Source organism: Dipodomys ordii, unplaced genomic scaffold, assembly GCF_000151885.1.
Source record: "Dipodomys ordii isolate 6190 unplaced genomic scaffold, Dord_2.0 Scaffold13, whole genome shotgun sequence".
Taxonomy (NCBI): Eukaryota; Metazoa; Chordata; class Mammalia; order Rodentia; family Heteromyidae; genus Dipodomys; species Dipodomys ordii.
In genome coordinates, this window is record NW_012267229.1 from 17509060 (window position 1) to 17527760 (window position 18701).

Here is an 18701-nt window from a genome sequence, read left to right on the forward strand (position 1 = left end):
AGGTGGGCATGCTGCCACTGGAACATATGGTTAGGAAGGAGAGCAGGGAGGGAGTGAGGGGGAGGGAGGTATGGCGGGAGGTATGCTCTGGGCAGGAGGAACTGTGTATGCAAAGGTCCTGAGGCAGAAGGGTCCTGAGTTCCCAGGGAAAAGGGAAAGGACTAGGCCGGTGTGTGGAGCCCAATGAGGTAAGGAGAGGGTCTGGCAGAGACTATGTGTGGGGCCTTGGAGCCCCTGTAAGGACTTAGCCCTTCTCTTTTTGGGAGTCCTGGGGCTTGAACTCAGGGCCTGGGTGCTCTCCTTGAGCTCTTCAGCTCAAGGCTAACACTCTTATCGCTTGAGGCACAGTGCCACTCCCAGTGTTCTGGTGGTTCATTGGAGATAAGAGTCAATGGATTTTCCTGCCTGGGCTGGCTTTGAACCTGACCCTCAGATCTCAGCCTCCTGAGTAGCTAGGATTACAGGTGTGAGCCAAGGGGGGCCCTGGCATGGACTCTGTCCTTTATCTTAGGGGGTTTGAGGCCTGGAGGGGTTAGGGGAGGCTCACAGTTTGGGTTGGCACTTCGGAGGGGCTTTCTGCTCTCACTTGGATAGCCTGAGAGGGAGAAGCTGGCCTGCCCAAGGGAGGCGGAGAGAGGACTCGGGCCATTTGGAGCTGGGACTTGGTGGGGTTTGGGGCCGGGTTTCAGGGAATGAGGAGTCACATTATGTAGGGCCATGGCAGATCCCCAGCTTTCTGGTTCACCTCCCCAGCCCTCTGTAGGTCTACCCGGAGACACAGGAGCACCACTTCCCCACAGCCCCACGGCTGGACCGAAGCCCTCAGAGCCTGAGTCCTCATCTTCACACACAGAGGACAGGATCCAACCCATTTCACAGGTGAGGAAATTGAAGCTCAGAGTCTTTTACCCAGGTGGGATCCTACAGGGCTGATAAAGTAGCACTTGGAGCCGAGCGCCGGTGGCTCACTCCTGTAAGCCTAGCTACTCAGGAGGCTGAGATCTGAGGATCACGGTTCAAAGCCAGCTTGGGCAGGAAAGTCTGTGAGACTCCAATAAACCACCAGAAAATTGGAAGTGACGCTGTGGCTCAAGTGGTAGAATGCTCACCTTGAGCTGAAGAGCTCAGGGACAGTGCTCAGCCCAGAGTTCAAGCCCCATAACCGACAAAAAAAGTCTCATGGATGTTCCTGCCCAGGCTGGCTTGGAACCACAATCCTCAGATCTCAGCCTCCTAAGTAGCTAGGATTACAGGTGTGAGCTATGGATGCCCAGCAGATCAGGGTTTTTATAGCAAGTCACACATTGCCCAGGCCCTGGGCCAGCTCCCCCTGCCCTGTGTGGACAGCAGGTCCCCCATCCTCTCGCTCGCTCCCCAACCCCACCAGTGCTTCCAGCCTGCCTGGAGTTGCCCCGCCCCACCCAGCCGCACCGGCAGAGCCGGTTTGAGGCTGGCCAGCCCTGAGCGTGTTCCTGCCGCCAGGCAGGACCAGGCATGCTCTGGCTTCCCTGGCCCTGCCATGGCCCCCCACTCCCTCCTCTCTTGCCCCTGTCCATTCAGCAAATATCCCCTGTGATCCAAGTCCCAGGCCCTGACCTGTGCTGGGCACGGCCTGGGGCCTCCTGCAGTTGTCTCAGACTTGTGCACACTGCTGTCACTCAGAGGTGGGCAGAGGCTCTGCTGTGAGGGTGTGCCTGAAGCTAGCACAGACTTGGCCTCGAGGCGGGCAGGCGCGGGGCCTGGCCTGCTACGCTTCATCAGGGCAGGGTGGGGGGGCACAGGGTGTGGTTTATGTATCTATATATCCCTCATCCAGCCCTCATCCATCCATCCATTCACCCATCCATCCATCAGTCCATCATCTACCCATCTGTCCATTACCCACCCGTCATCCATCCATCCATCCATCCATCATCCACCCATCTGTCCATTACCCATTTATCATCCATCTATCCATCCATCCATTCATCCATCCATCCATCAGTCCATCATCTACCCATCTATCCATTACCCATCCATCATCTATCCATCCATCATTCATCTATTATCCATCCATCCATTACCTATCTATCCATCACCCACCCATCATCCATCCATCCATCCATTACCTATCTGTCCATTACTTACCCATTATCCATCATCCATCCATCATCCACCCATCTATCCATTACCCACCCATCATCCATCCATCCATCCATCATCCACCCATCTATCCATTACCCATCTATCATCCATCCATCCACCCATCCATCCATTACCCATCTATCATCCATCCATCCATCCACCCATCCATCCATCATCCACCTATCAACCTATCCATTCATCCATGTGCCCATCTATCCTTCTAACCACATACCATTCCTCGGTTGAGTCATCATTCCACCATCCATCCATCCATCTAGCATTCTACCTACCTGTCCATTTATTCATCCATCCACCCCTACTGATATTGTCCACCCACTCACCCCCCTACCCATCCACTCACTGAGATATCATTCCACCCACCCACACATCTCCATTCACTTAGAGGGTAATAAATGCCATGGCTTCCACATAAATGGGGAAGGAGGTTGAAATGCCAGCTGGGGCATAGAATGGGTGACCAAGGAAGGTGCTCGCATTGAAAAAGAGAAGGAAGGAGCCATACTGCTTCCTGCATGAGATCATTTAGAGAGGGCAAAGTCAGTGCAAAGACCCTGGGGCAGAGGTGTGTGTGCCGAGGTGGGAGAAGGGCAGCAAGGGGCAGGGGGAGGAGAGTGAGCTGGAGAGAGTGGAGTAAGTTGAGGGCAGCAAGATGGAGCAGATCAGGGAGGACTGCAGCCCATTCTGCAGACGTTGGAGTAGGATGGGGCCACAGGAGCATCCTGGGTGCATGTGGCTTCGGTGTGCAGAGCAGCCGTGGGGGGGGGCAGGTGGGCAGTGAGGAGTGGGGCTCATGGGAATGAGTAGTTGTTGGCAGGAGTTGGGCACCGATCTTTTTATTATGTAATAGAACCTGCCTTGTTTTTGAGGTACATTAATATCATGACCCCATGAGCCCATCACAGTCCCCTGGGCCCCATACCCACCCTGCCTGCTCCATGCCTCTCCCCATACCCACCCTGCCTGCTCCATGCCTCTCCCTTCTTACAGCAAACCCCGGGAGCCCTGACTCACATGTGACCACTTCAGTGTGTACCTTTGAGAGGAGGACTGAACCAGGTGACTCACGCCTATAATCCTAGCTACTCAGGAGGCTGAGATCTGAGGATTGCAGTTCGAAACCAGCCTGGGCAGGAAAGTCCATGAGACATATCTCCAATAAACTGCTCAGAAAAAGCTGGAAGTGGCGCTGTGACAGTGGTAGGGCACTAGCCTTGAGCACAAGGAGGCTCAGGGACAGCACCCAGGCCCTGAGTTCAAGGCCCCAGGACCAGCAAAAGAAAGAAAAGAAAGAAAGAAAAAAAGAAAGCAAGAAAGGAAGAAAGGAAGGGAGGAAGGAAGAACTATTGGGATTAAAAAAAAAACATCAATTGCTTAGTGCCAGCACCATCCCTTCCCCCCCCCCCAGGCCGACTTTGACAGAGCCCTGGACTCCTGGCACTCCCCCCTCCCCCGCTCCCTGCCCCCCCTTCCCTGATGTGGCCTTGAAGTATGTGGCTGGCTGGCGCACATGGGATGCGGTTTGAGCGCATGCAGTACCTGTACCAAGTAGGTGCTCAGTAAGTCCTCAAGCTGGCTGGCTGTGGTCTGAACACCCAGGGACCTGAGCTGCGCTCTGGGCCTCATCCTGCGGGCGACTCATTCCTCCCAGCAGTTGTTTGAAGGAGGCTATTTATTATGTATATCCCTATTTTATTTTATTTATTCCTTTGTTTTGTGTTGGTCCTGGGGCTTCAGTTCAGAGCCTTGCCCTCTCAGTTCTGGTGCTTTACCATTTGAGCCAGGCCTCCAGTCCAACTTTTTTTTTTGCAGTTGTGGGGCTTGAATTCAGGGACTGGGCACTGTCCCTGAGCTCAAGGCTAGCACTCTACCACTTTGAGCCACAGCGCCACTTCTGGTTTTCTGGTGGTTTACTGGAGATGAGTCTCATGGACTTTCCTCTCCTGGGCTGGCTTTGAACTGCGATCCTCAGGTCTCAGCCTCCTGAGTAGTTAGGATTACAGACATGAGATACTAGTGTCCAGCCAGTCAGTTTTTGGGAGTTAATTGGAGATAAGACTCTCTTAAATTTGTCTGCCCAAACATGGGCTGGCTCTAACCCCTCATTTCTTGACACCTCAGCCTGCAGAGTAGCTGGGATTGTAGGCATGAGCTGCCAGAGCCCATCTGGTTTTATTATTTTTATCTTATTTTATTTTTTAGCTAGGTCTTACTATGTAGCTCAGGCTGACCTGGAACTCATCATCTACTCCAGGATGGCCTTGAAGTTGAGATCCTCCTGCCTCAGCCTCCCAAGTGCTGGGGTTACAGGTGTGTCCTCCCTGGCTCAGCTTTATTCCTGTTGTGTAAGAGAGGAAGCAGGCACAGAGAAGTAGAGACATTTCCCCAAGGTCACACAGTGCGAAGACCTACATCTGAGTTTGGAGACCAACAGTTCAGTTCTTGGTCCCTGTTCAGTAGGGTCTTTGGGGGCCAGGAAAGAGGGGTACTTCTTTGTGCCTGCAGGCAGGTAAATGGGGGTACTGCCTGTGGTCAGTCTTGTGGGGTGCCCTGAGCTATTAGAGGGGTAGTAGAACTTCACGGGAGGAAACAACACGTACTCAGGCTGGGAAGCTGGAGACTCAGCAGGGAAGAGCAAAGGGCTGGGGAGCAGGGAGCGAGTCGCCCCACTGGGAGGGCCCTGCCCCGCACCCACTGCCCCACAGGGTAGAGGGAGAGCTGGGCTTTTGGCTGTGGAGGGGGGACCGTTGACTGATGGCGGGGTGGGGCTTGGCCACTGGGCGCGCCTGCCCACCCGTGTCCCCGAGGGTGTGGGCGGGAGGGGGCACAGCGTTCCCGGAGCTGCCAGCAGGGAACAGCGGGGCCGTGGGCAGGGGCCGGCTGGCACAGCCCCCAGCCCATCCTCTGCCAGCTCCGGGAGGGGCGGCTGGGGGCCCTGAAACCCCCCCGTGCTCCTCAGTCACCCCTAGGTCCTGAGGGTCAGGGGACCCCATGTGGTCACGCCCACACACCCCTTGGCGGTCAGCCCTTACCGGCCAGGCCGGGGTGTGTATGGGGTGACACTGGGGTCCCTGAGGCCTGTCTGGACATGGACTTCCCCTCCCTGCTTCTCCCCAGCGCAGAGTTCTGGGACCTGGCACCCCCAGAATCCTGGAGCACGGCCCTGCGCAACCCCTTGGCCTCCGGTGTCACTCAGACGCAGGCCTGGGCCTTGCTGTGTGACCTGAGGCTGGCCGTGTCCCCCTCTGAGCACCAGCCTTCCCTCCCACTTGCTCTGAGTCTGCCTGGTCGTGAACTCTGGGGCAGACACTAGGATGGACTTCCCATCGAAGTCCATAGAACCCCCTCGCAGTACCAGGATCCTCCGCTCTGTGGTTTAGGGGGACCCAGCTGACCCTCCCCAATGACCTCTTAGGCATGGGACCCCCAAGAAAAGCAGGAGTAATGGGGTGGGGAGTGCATACCTGACTTCTGTAGCCCCTTCCCCCATACTGCCTCCTCCTCAGGGAAGCCCACCAGGATTTCCAGGCCACCCTAGACCCCCACATCTCCCTTGGTCCCTTCCCCTCCTCTCCAGGGCTGCTACCTCTGTGCAGTGGAGAGGGAAGGGGCTTCGAAGGGATGGGGTGAAGCCCCAGTGGGAGGGTTCGAGGGGGAAAGGCAGACAGACAAGCTGCAGGTCCCTCTGTCCTGACCCGCCCTCAGCCCTGCCCCAGCCTGACTAGATGAAGGGCCAGCTCGGCCAGAGACCCTGCTGAGTTCCCGGACCAGGTTGGGCCCCTGTGGCTCCAACTGTAATCCTAGCTACTGGGGAGGCTCAGACCTGGAGGATGATGGATGAAGCACAGTGGCTCATGTCTGCAATCCCAGCCCCTCAGGAGGCTGAGAGCCGTCATGGGGCCTGAACTCTGGGCCCGGGCGCTGTCCCTGAGCTCTTCAGCTCAAAGCTAGTGCTCTACCACTTGAGACAGAGCACCACTTCGGTTTTCTGGTGGTTTATTGGAGATAAGAGTCTCACGGCTTTTCCTGCCTGGGCTGACTTTGAACCATGATCCTCAGATCTCAGCCTCCTGAGTAACGAGGATTATAGGTGTGAGCCACCAACGCCCGGCACTCCATCCTTAATTAGTCAGCAAAATGCTGTACTGAAAGTGTAGCTCAAGTGGTAGAATGTCAGTCAGGAGCACAAGACCCTGAGTCTAAACCCAGGACTGAAAAAGAAAAGGACTCCGGACTCCCTCAGGAGCCTTTCCTAGCGGCAGGGATTTGTCACCAGCTGGACAGTAGGCACATCCCGAGACCTGCCTGCACTTTGGTTTTCTCCTCTGTTAAATGGGCTCAAAAAAGCCAGGTGCTTATGGCTCATGCCTGTAATCCTAGCTACTTAGGAGGCTAAGATCTGAGGATCACAGTTCAAAGCCAGCCTGGGCAGGAAAGTCTGTGATACTCTTATCTCCAATAAACCACTCAGAAAACTGGAAGTGGCGCTGTGGCTCATGTGGCAGAGCACTTGCCTTGAGCTGAAGAGCTGAGGGACGGTGCCCAGGTCCAGAGTTCAAGCTCCACAACCAACAAGAACAACAACAAAAAAAGAATAGCACATGATAAGAAATGTGCACATTATCTTACCCATGTAATTGTAACCCCTCTGTACAGTATTTTCACAAAAATATATTAAAAAAAAAGAATAGCACATAGGCTTTGCAGGGTAGGACACGCCTGTAGTCTCAGCCTCTTGGGAAACTGAGGCAGATCACTTGGGCACAGTCACAAGTGAGATCTCTTCAAAAATAAAGCAGACAAAACCCCACCCTGGCGAGCTGAAGTTTTTCTTTTTCTTTTGGTGGTGTTGGGGTTTAATCTCAAGGCCTCACGCTTGGTAAGCTGGAGCAATACCTGATGAACCATGTCTGCGGCCTTTTTTGCTATTCCTGGAGTTTGAACTCAAGGCCTCACAATTGCTCAGCTTCTTTGGCTAGTGCTTTATCACTTGAGCCTGGCGTCTAGCATCGCTGTTTCTTGTTTCTCCCTCCCCCGCTCCCAGTAACGTAGCTTGAATTCAGGTCCTGAGCACTGTCCCTTAGTTTTTTCCACTCAAGGCTGGTGCTCTACTTCTTGAACCACACTTCCATCTCTGGCTTTTTGCTGATTAACTGGAGATAAGAGGATTCCCTCCCAGTCTGGCCTGCTCAGGCTGGCTTTGAACGATGATCCTTAGGTCTCAGACTTCTGAGTAGCTAGGATTATAGGCAAGAGCTACCGGATTACTGGTTATTTATTAAATAGGGTCTCTTTTCCAGCCTGTGTGTGGGCCTGGAATGATGCACTTTCTTTCTTTCTTTTTCTTTTTGTCTGTTGTGGGGCCTGAGCTCTTGGCCTGGGCGCTGTCCCTCAGCTCTTCAGCTCAAGGTGAGCTCTCTACCACTTGAGCCACAGCCCCACTTCCCATTTTCTAGTGGTTTATTGGAGATAAGAGTCTTTGGGACTTTCCTGCCCAGGCTGGCTTAGAACCATGATCCTCAGATCTCAGCCTCCTGAGTAGCTAGGATTACAGGTGTGAGCCACTGGTGCTGGCTTTTTTTTTTTTTTTTGGTCCGGTTGTGGGGCCTGAACTCTGGGCCTGGGCGCTGTCCCGCAGCTCTTCAGCTCAAGGCTAGCACTCTACCACTTGAGCCATAGCGCCACTTCCGGCTCTTTTCTTTTTGCTTATGTGGTGCTGAGGAATCAAACCCAGGGCCTCATGCATGCAAGGCAAGCGCTCTACCACTGAGCCACCTTCCCAGCCCTGGCTTTTTTTTTTTTTTTTAAAAGACAAGAGTCTCACTGTGTATCTCAAGTGGGCCCTAAACTCCCAGTCTTTTGCTGCCTTTGCCACTGGGGTGCTGGGATTACAGGAGGCTGCTAGCACATTGGCTCCTAGGTAATGCTTCTGCTAATGTGAAGGAAAGAGGGGAACCTGTGCCCTCTCCCCCTCCCCCCATCCCCCCCCTGCCTGGGCCCCCAGGGCAGGGCTTGGAGGCCGAGGGTGGGCCTGCAGTGCTCCTGCACGCTGCGGCCTGGCTGCTGTGTGGTCCCCAGCCCATGCTCGTTTCTCGTGCAGGTGTCTGTTTTCCCCTTGGGGAAATGCGCTGGCAGTGGGGCTGGGGCCCAGCTGGGACTAGTGATGGGGAGGTGGGGGGGGAATGGGTCCTCTGTCATCTGGGAGGGTGGCCTGACTTGGCCTCCGTGCCCCTGTCCTGTGTCTGGGCTGGCTGCAGGCGGCCGGGCGTGGCTGTGAAGGCCTTTGCGGGGATCAGCCCCAGCTGCCTGGGCGTCTCCATGGCACCAAAGGGAGTCTGGGGGTGGGGTGGGGAGGGGGCTCGCTTGACACGATGCTGCACTCCCACCTGCCCAGCTGGGGGCCCATTAGGACTTGGTGCTCCCCTGGGCAGAAGCTGCCCACATCCACCCATTGTACCCATCCCTACCCCATGACATTCCTGGGCCACTAAGAACAGCTCCCACCTTGGCCCTCTCTGGGGGTGTGTGTGTGGATAGAGGCCCTCTCTGTACCTCCTCTAGGGGGAGTCTTGGGGTACCCAAGGCTGCTGAGCCCAGAGGCGAGACACTTGCTTCCTGAATCTGGATGACCTCAGGCAAGCAGCTAAGCCTCTCTGTACCTCCATTTCCTCATTCACAAAATGGAGATGCACATTTGGGGCTGGGGGGGTCTCCTGTGCACGCAGCTTACTTATTAGCGAGGTGTGTGTCCCCAGGAATCTCTCCCGGGCAATTATCCGGCACTGCCACCCGCCTTCCTGAGCCCCAGGTTGCCTGACAGGCCCCTGTGGACTTCTTCTCTGGACCCGGGCATAGGAGAGGGAGGATCTGAGAAAAGCTGGTGCTGGAGGTTCCGAGCGTGCTGCAAGGCCTCAGACAGGGCCTGGCCCTCCCTGAGCTACCCCCCAGCCTGTTTCTTTCCCAGCCCCTCACAGTCCCAGTCACTGGCACTTGTCACTGCAGCTGCTCCACATTTGTCTTTTCCCACCACAGTAACTGACACTTAGTAGGTGCTCATTTAAGCTTTGCCGGAGCAGGCATGATTGCTCAGGAAGCGGGGGACTGCCCTGGGCCTTTTGTTGCTGGGCCTCTGCATACACAGGGACGCCTTCTTCTGTTCAGTCCTGAAGCCTGCCTCTTCCAGGCAGCTGGCCAGGCCTGCGCGTGTGAGAGGACCGGGGCATGGGATGTGTGTTGCTTGGCCCCTGCGCTGCAGCCTCATGCAAGGCGCATGCGCTCATCTCCCCCATTTGCAGAACAGAGCTGGAGCCTCGGACGCGTCGTGACTGCAGTCATGAGCAACGGAGCCAGGAGCTGAGCCTAGGTAAGCCCACCTTGCCCCAGAGGGGAAAGCAGACACACACACACACACACACACACACACACACACAAAAGCAGACACACACACACACACACACACACACACACGCCCAAAGGATACCAGGCAAAGTAAGTCTCTCAAACCCCAAGTCAGCCATGGCCAAGAATTTTGGGGGTCCTCCCAGAAATGGGGAACATAGCAAGGTTTCCTGATTCAGGTTTTGTTACACATGGTTTTGACCATGAATGGTCAAAAAAAAAATAATGAAGAAGAAACTTTGTTGTCGTTGTTGGTTGTGGGGCTTGAACTCTGGGCCTGGGCATTGTCTTCAGCTCAAGGCAAATGCTTTACTATTTGAGATAGTGCCATTTTCCGTTTTCTGGGGGCTAATTGGAGATAGGAGTCTCATGGACTTTCCTGCTTGAACTGCCAGTCTCAGATCTCAGCCTCCTGGGTAGCTAGGTTTAGTTGGGATTATAGGAATGAGATACTGACACGCAAGGTCCCCTTCCCTCCCAAGCTGGCTTTGAACCATGAGTCTCAGCTTTCGGTTTCCTATGAAGCCAGAGCTACAGGCTTGAGCCACTGATGCCCAGCTCACTGCTGGCTTTGAACTGTGATCCTCAGGTCTCACCTCCTGAGTAGTTAGGGGTGCAGGCGTAAACTACCCAACACTCGGCAACTATTTTTGTTGTTGTTGTTGATTGTGGGGCCTGAACGCTGGGCCTGCACGCTGTCCCTCAGCTCTTCAGATCAAGGATAGCACCCTATCTACCACTTGAGCCACAGCACCACTTCCAGTTTTCTGAGTGGTTTATTGGAGATAAGAGGCTCATGGACTTTTCCTGCCCTGGCTGGCTTTGAACTTTGATCCTCAGATCTCAGCCTCCTGAGTAGCTGGGATTACAGGCATGAACCATGGCTCCCAGCTCCACTCCCTGTTTCAATTTTCTTCTCTTGTATCTTTGTGTGGGTTTCGTTATCAAGGGAACATGGGCTTCGTTGCCTGAGTGGGCTGTGAGGATTTGAGTGAAGAATCAACATTAATTCTTCCTGCATGCGTGGTGGAATTCACCAGTGACATTATCCTGGCCTAGGCTTTTGGGGGAACTTTAAAACTTCCCCTAAAAGTTTTTAAATTCAATTTCCTTACTTACTTTAGGTTTACTTAGATTTTCGATTTCTTTTTAGTTTGTGTGGTTAGGGGGTTGATGTGATTTCTGTCAGTGTTGTTCACAGCAGTCCCTTATAATCATCTCTGTTTCATTCATAGTTTGGCTTCCTTTTCATTCCTGTTGTAATAACTGAGCCCTGGTTACTGTAGCCAAGGATTTGCTAACTTTGTTGACCCTTTCCAAGAACCAAGCTTTGATTTTGTTTTCCTACTTCATTATATCCTGCTCTAATCTTTATTATTTCTTTCCTTTACTTGTTTTAGATTTAATTTTTTTTAAAAGCTTAGGTTGTTTTTTTTTTGGGGGGGGGCCGGTCGTGGGGCCTGAACTCTGGGCCTGGGTGCTGTCTCTCAGCTCTTCAGCTCAAGGCTAGCTCTCTAGCCCTTGAGCCACAGCGCCACTTCTGGCTTTTTTCTTTTTGCTTATGTGGTGCTGAGGAATCGAACCCAGGGCCTCAAGCATGCAAGGCAAGCACTCTACCACTGAGCCACCTTCCCAGCCCCAAAGCTTAGGTTGTTGATCTGAGAGTTTTTCCTCTAAGTACTTAAACTAGAAGAAGTTTCCCTTTATGTTCTCTTCCTATATCCATCCATCTTCCTGTGTGTGATATTTATAGTCTCTATTGCTTAGTCTCACGTTTACCCTGGATTATATAGATGTCCATATAGATGTATATATGGGATCGTGTAGGGTTTGAACACAGGGCTTTACACTTGCAGGCCCTCTACTGCTTCAGCCATTTCTCCAGTCCTCTTCACTTTCTTATTTTTCCAATAATGTCTTGCTTTTTGCCTGAACTGCGGTCCTCCTATCGACACTTCCTGTGTAGCTGGGATGATTGACAAAAACCTCCATATCTGGCTTTTTTTTTTAATAAGAGGTTCCATGAACTTTCCCCCCAATCTGGCCTCTCCAATCTCAGCCACTTGTGTAGCCAAGATGATCGTCGTGAGTCACTGTGCCAAGCTATTTGCAGATATTTCTAGAACACCTCCTGGTTTCCAGAGAGCCAGCCTGGTTGCCAGGATGACCTGCTTGCGTGGGGCTGTGAGTCAGGGAAGAGACGCCAGAAGTGGAGCCATTGCAGTGGCCAGGCCTCGCCTGGGCAGGATGCTGGGCCGCTTTGCTTTTGTCTCTGTGGAGTTTGCAGATGCCATCTTGTCACCACTGTAGTGGCCCTGGGACAGGCTGTGGCCTTCTCAGGGACTCCTCCAGCGCCCTGTGGTGTTCTTATGTGGCACAGAAGGAGGTGGGGTATGAGCCCCCCGCACAGGGTGGAGGGAGGCAGGCCGTCCCGCCCCTCACTCTGGCCTTCTGGCTCCTGACGCCACCCCACCTGCTGTCCCCAGACACCTGTCGTTTACAGAGCCAGGGCCTGGCCCAACCCCACAAACCAACAAACATTGCAGCCAGGGCCCCTGGACTCTGGGCTAAAGATCCCGCCTTGCTTTCCTCCCCTGCCCCAGAGGGGAGAGAGCTCTGGTGAGTAGAAGCACGCAGGGCCTGGGGGCTCTCGTAACCCTGTTCCTGTTTCCTAGATCCTCAAGAAGGCCTGCAGAGTGTCAGCGCTGCTCTCATCCCCCTCCCAGGAATCCTTTGTTTTGCCTTCACTCATTCTAAAGGAAGCTCATGTTCTTAGTTCTTCATGTGTTAGTAGCTTTTATTTTTAGTACTTTCTCCTTCCCTTTCTTTTCCTTTCCTTTCCTTTCCTTTTCCTTCCTTCCTTTCTTCCTTCCTTCCCTCCCTCCCTCCCTCTCTCCCTCTTTCCCTCTCTCTCTCTCTTTCTTTCTTTCCTTTTTTTTTTCTTTCTTTTGCCTTGAACTCAGGGCTTGGTCACTGTCCCTGAGCTTCTTTTGCTCAAGGCTAGTGTTCTACTTCTTGAGCCACAGTGCCATGTCTCCCTTTTTCTGTTTATGTGGTATTGAGGAATCGAACCCAGGGTTTCATGCATGGTAGGCAAACACTCTACCAGTAAGCCACATTCCCAGCTCTTCTTTTTCTTTTCTTTTCTTTCTTTCTTTTTTTTTGTTGGTCGTAGGGCTTGAACTCAGAGCCTGGATGCTGTCCCTGAGCTCTTTTGCTCAAGGCTAGTGCTCTACTGCTTTGACCCACAGCACTACTTCTGGTTTTCTGGTGGTTATTTAGACATAAGAGTGTCTGGCTTTGCACCACAATCCTCAGATCTCAGCCTCCTGAGTAGCTAGGATTCCAGGCATGATTACACCAGCACCTGGCAATAGCTTTTATTTTTACATGGACTTTTTTCCAAAAGACATTTTTCCTGCCAGGTGCAGAGGCCTGTGTGGCGTCACGGGGAGCGCATGGGCTGGTGGGCTGTGGGGCCTCCAGAGGGCGGGAGGCTCTGTTCACTGGTCAGGTCAACAGCTCCCTCCGGACAGTAGCTTATACTGGACCTCCAAGGCTCCCATAGAAACTGGCCTTTCCCGCCTCAGGCTGTTTGCCCCCCCCTCCCAGCTTTGGTGGTCCCTTGGGCAGCTGAGCAGGTCTCTCCAGGGCCTCCCGTGGGCTCCCTGGCTCAGCTGAGTGGCCTTGGGCTCCCTGGCTCAGCTGAGTGGCCTGGGGCCCAGAAGGCGCCTGGCTGATCTTTGTTCCCATGGGGGGAGGCGCCTTCAAGCTGAGTCTGACCCTGAGCACAGGCGGCCCTTTCCCAGGCCTCAGCCCGTGCAGGGCCCTTGTCTCATTCAAAGTTTCACAAGAGATTCTGGGTTGAGGGGCTGGGAATGTGGCTTAGTGGTAGAGTGCTTGCCTAGCAAGCATGAAGTCCTGGGTTCCATTCCTCAGTACCACATACACAGAAAAAGCCAGAAGTGGTGCTGTGGCTCAAGTGGCAGAGTGCTAGCCTTAAGCAAAAGAAGCTCAGGGACAGTGCCCAGGCCCTGAGGTCAAGCCCCAGGACTGGCAAAGAGATTCTGGGTTGGGCCAGGGCTCCCCCCTGCTTGGCACAGTCAGAGCCTGATGAACCTTTTTTTTTTTTTTTTTTGTCGGTCGTGGGGCTTGAACTCTGAGCCTGGGCGCTGTCCCTCAGCTCTTCAGCTCAAGGCGAGCGCTCTACCACTTGAGCTACAGCGCCACTTCCGGTTTTCTGGTGGTTTATTGGAGATAGGAGTCTCAGGTCTCTCCTGCCCGGGCTGGCTTTGAACCGCGATCCTCAGATCTCAGCCTCCTGAGTAGCTAGGATTACAGGCGTGAGCCACCAGTGCCCGGCACCTTTTTTTTTTGTCTTTTGTGCTAGTCCTGGGGCTTGAACTCAGGGCTTGGGTGCTGTCCCTGAGCTCTTTTGCTCACAGCTAGCACTCTATCACTTGAGCCACAGTTCTACTTCTGGTTTTCTGGTGGTTAATTGGAAATAAGAGTCTTCCAGACTTTCCTGCTCGGGCTGGCTTTGAACCAGGATCCTGAGATCTCAGAGCTTTCTGAGTAGCTAGGATTACAGGCATGAGCCACCAGGCCTGGCCTGATGAACTTTGATGGCCTAGAGGGAGCACTGGAAGGTAATTTCTCTGGGTTCATAGCCTCGAGGCAGCCCCTGAGAAGTATGTGCTTCCTGCCTTCGCAGATGAGGACGTGGAAACCCAGACAGGGGACGTGACTTGCCCAGGAACACATAGCTGGTTGAAGTGAGCAAGGTCTCTAGTTCAAGTCCCCAAGGCTCCATGTCTGGTGTTGGGTCTAGTCCCCAGACTGCTTCCCAGATCCTCTGGGGCAGCCTTATCACCTTCCAGGTGAGGGGATGGCTGCTGAGGTGGGGGGCTGGGGAGAGCCCTGGCTGCCCGCAGTGGGGAGCCCCAGCAGGCCTTGTGAGCCCCGGCAGAGGGAGGTGGATGAGGATGGCCTGGCGGAGCCTAGAACTGGCTCCCTGGTTCCCCATCTCTCTACTCCAGATTTCTTTCTGGCTCAGGGTGTGCCACTACTGGGACTTTGCTGTCCCAGGCTGGCTTTGAACCACTTCACTCAGATCTCAGCCTCCTGAGTAGATGGTTGTCACTCCAGTCACCTCTCCCTCGGCCTCACTCCTCCCCTCGTTCTGTTGGCTCTCCAACACGCTGTGTGCCCCGCCATCTTCTGGACACTGGCAGTACTGCAGTGTGCCAGACAAAGCCTAACACAATAATCTCGGGAAACTCTTTTTGGGTGGGGCAGGGTAGGGTTAGGAGGTCGATGTGGAGGGGCATGTGTAAACAAGGAAGGGCACAAAGTCAGGAGGACTTAACTCTGTGAACGGACCCTTCTCAAGGGGGCAACTTTGGGGCTGAGACTTAACTAGGTGAAGAAATGGGGAGGGGGAGATTTTCTCAGCCATGGGAGCCATGTGTGCAAAGCCCTGGGGTTAGAGTGAGCGCTCAGGGTCTGGGCTCAAAGCTAGTGCTCTATCACTTTAGCCACAGTTGCACTGTTTTGTTTTTTTTGGTCGTGGGGCCTGGGCGCAGTCCCTCAGCTCTTCAGCTCAAGTCTAGCGCTCTACCATTTGAGCCACAGTGCCACTTCCCATTTTCTAGTGGTTATTGGAGATAAGAGTCTTAAGGACTTTCCTGCCCAGGCTGGCTTTGAACTGTGATCCTTAGATCTCAGCCTCCAGAGTATTTAGGATTATATCTGTGAGCCATTGGCGTGTGGCTTTTTTTTTTTTTTTTGTCAGTTGTGGACCTGAACTCTGGGCCTGGGCACTGTCCCTCAGCATTTCAGCTCAAGGCTAGTGCTCTACCATTTGAGCCACAGGGCTACTCTTGGCTTTTTCTGTGTATGTGGTGCTGAGGAATTGAACCCAGGGCTTCATGCATGCAAGGCAAGCACTCTACCACTGAGCCACCTTCCCAGCTCCCCCTTTTTTTTGATAATTAATTAGATATGAGTCTCGTGAAGGGCTGGGAAGGCTTGCTGTCCATTGTCACTTTTAGCACCTTTATCCCCAGTGTTAGATAATTTCAGCCCATTGTGTATTCACTCAACAAGACATATGCTTGGTACTAGAGACACATACATAGCCAGTGATGTCCCCCGATTTCTGCTGATGGGGCATTTCTTCTCTGCCTAGCCCTGTTCCAAGCAAGAGCTCTATGGATGCCGGCGGAGTGGTCCCTTTACAGACGGAGAGACTGAGGCTTTGAGAGACGTCTCTACTGGACTGGACCTCAGTTTCCCCATCCTCTGAGTAGGTGGGGTACCCTCTGGCCCTGGCCAGCGCCATGGGCAGCAACAAGAGCAAGCCGAAGGAGGGGGGCCAGCGGCGCCGCAGCCTGGAGCCCACCGAGGCCCCAGGTGCCTTCCCGGCCTCGCAGACGCCCAGCAAGCCGGCCTCTGCCGATGGCCTCCGAGGCCCGGCCTCCGCCTTTGCGCCCACTGCTGCCACCGCTGAGCCCAAGCTGTTTGGGGGCTTCAACTCCTCGGACACCGTCACCTCCCCACAGAGGGCAGGGCCGCTGGCCGGTCAGTGTCCGCCTGTGCGTGGGCAGGGTGGATGGAGGGGGGCGTTCAGCCACGGGGGACCCGGTCCGGGGCTCCCGCCTGGGAGGCGTAGTTGTGGCCTGGGACCCGAGCAGCGCCAGTGGCACCCCTGTGCCCTGGGCTGGCACCGTGGGGTGCTGTGGCCCTGGTCGGGTGCTGGAGATCAGCTCTGATGCCCAGAGTCCCATGGGCACCTGCGAAGCCTCTGCCATACCTGGTTTCCCACTAGGGACATGTGTACAAACACGCCCCATGCCCTGTGTGCAGATACACCTGCAGTGAGACCCCTGAACTGTGCACAGGACACACAGCTCACTGACAGACAGACAGATGGCTGCATGCCCTTGGCCAGCCCTGGACCCTGTGGACACCTGGGTGACACAGACCCACAGATGTGTCCACATGCCCACAGAAGCACATGCATGCACACATATGCGTGCATGCACACACACATGCATTTGGACAAGGAAGACGTGTGCGGCCCCGAGCATGCCCAGACCCCTGCACCTGAGGGAGACGGGACTGTATCCCAGGGCTGCTGGGAGGTGCCAGGGGTGCCAGGCTGGGGTGCTGGGTACTTGTCAGCAACAGGAGGCCAGTCTTCAGGAGTCCCCTGGGAGTGAAGCCAGGCCGACCCCGCACCTACTCACCTGAGCCCCGCAGGGTTCTCACATGGCCCCACACGTGCCCACACCCGCTGTTCCTGCCAGTGTCCAGGCTGGGCACTGATGGGGCGAGGGGGGGCAGCGGTAGTCCCTAGTGCCCCCTCACATCCCTGCTCTCCCTGCAGGTGGAGTGACCACCTTTGTGGCTCTCTATGACTATGAGTCACGAACAGAGACTGACCTGTCCTTCAAGAAAGGGGAGCGGCTCCAGATCGTCAACAATACGTGAGTCCCTCTCTGCCCCCCTAGCCCCCGCCCCTCCATGCCACACAGGACCCTGTGGGGGACTTCCCGGTGGGAAGTGGTCTCCGGCCTGCTGCTCCTCAGAGCTGCCAGCAGAGGGCAGTGCAGAGCCCACACCGCCTCCCTGGCCCTGGCCTGCACCGTGGACCTCCCCAACCTTGGGGTCCCCTCCACCCCGAGCGCTGGCTTGCTCTCTACAGCCCTTTCAGCCTCTCCTTCTCTCTGCTTCTCTCTCGCTGGCCCTCAGGAGGAAGGTGGACGTCAGGTGTGTAACCCCGCTTCAAGGGGGCCGGCTGGGGATGCTTGGCTGGGGCTTGGGGACTGCTGTCTGCACGCGCCTCTGCCTGTGCTCCCGCCTGTGCTCTCTGGCGCCCTCTGCTGTTGCTGTCCCTACCCCACACTTCCCTGGCTTCTACCTCTCCTCCCCTCTCCTGCTGGTTTGACCAGGTCCCTGCCTGACTGGGAGGGTTCCCCATTGCCTCCCACCTCCTCCTGCCCCTCCCTCTGATCTGTCAGCACCCACTGAGCACCAGCTGCATGCAGGGACCATGCCGGGTGCAGAAGGCTCTGGCTGTGGCGAGAAGCCTCCTCCACGGCAGGCGTAAGCAGAGGGTGGCTGTGGTCTGGCCCAGGGTCTCTACTGTGTGCCCCTCTCTGGTGGTGAGCACAGGCCAGGGAGGGCAGACAGGGCCTCCAGGGAAGGCAGGGTGGAGGTAGAGGAGGTGAGCCGCCCTTGGCCGGGGTAACCGGTAGAGACACAAGTGCCGTCAGGGTGCAGAGGGCCGGAAGCAGCTGGAAGTGGAGTGGCAAAAGGCCCGCCCCACATGGAGTCTCGCCGTTAGGTCCTGCCTCCCTTCCGGAACCCCCGCATGCTGCTCCCTCTGCCTGCGCTGATGCTTCTCCCTTCTGCCTGATGAACTCCTATTCATCCCGCAAGATCCAGCAAAGGACTGCCTTCTCTGCCAGGCAAAAGGGATGTGAGGTGCCCGGCGCCTCCTAGTTGCGCTTTTCAGTGACACTACTTGGCAGTAGTGATGGGGCAGGACTGTCTCTTTTATACAAATGAGGAAACTGAGGCTCAGAGTCGTGAAGGCCTTGTCCAGGGTCACATAGCTGCCCAGAACTTGGGCAGTGGTTCTCCCTCCCCCGCTGCTCCCCTCAGGGGGGTCCCCAGCCCCCTGTGGTTCTCCCTCCCCCCTGCTCCCCTCAGGGGGGTCCCCAGCCCCCTTCCCCACTCTGATGTGTCGTCTGCGTGTGTCTGTTCTCTTGTCACCAGCCGTTTGCATCTGTGTTGCTTCAGCGAGCAGCTCTGCTCTCTGGCCGCCTCGTTGGCTCACCTTGTGTTTCTGGGTGTGAGTCACAGGTCACACGATTTCAGCTGCCTGTCACCACAGCCCTGAGAAGCGGGGCTTTTATTTGCTGCATTTCACAGATGAGGAAACTGAGGCCTGAGAGGTGAAATGACTTACCCGAGGTCACACAGCTGGTAGCCGCAGAGCTGGGCAGAGGCGTGCTCTCCAGCCCATGGGCCTTGGCAGGGGGTGTGTGTGTGGGGAATCCTTTCCCTTTCGGGGTGGTTCTGGGAGCTGGGTGTGATGGGGTCTCATTGATGGGGCCCCTGGAAGCCGTGACTCCTGTCTCAGTGCTCACCCA

The 18701-nt window shown here is 55.2% G+C and overlaps 1 protein-coding gene across 2 annotated transcripts in view; it reads left to right on the top strand.

The window, feature by feature from the left end:
- Window positions 1-782: 782 nt before the first annotated feature.
- The window catches only part of Src (SRC proto-oncogene, non-receptor tyrosine kinase), a 29146-nt gene continuing 11227 nt past the window's right edge, over window positions 783-18701 (top strand). Inside the window, exons 1-4 of one of the 2 annotated variants that reach the window (XM_013011111.1) lie at window positions 783-879; window positions 9438-9505; window positions 15731-16122; window positions 16931-17030. In XM_013011111.1, the coding sequence (XP_012866565.1) occupies window positions 15882-16122; window positions 16931-17030 (341 nt within the window). In that variant the 5' untranslated portion in view covers window positions 783-879; window positions 9438-9505; window positions 15731-15881. Of the gene's footprint in view, window positions 880-9437; window positions 9506-14334; window positions 14421-15730; window positions 16123-16930; window positions 17031-18701 lie in introns of those variants that run through there. The other variant, XM_013011113.1, reaches the window with a different exon arrangement.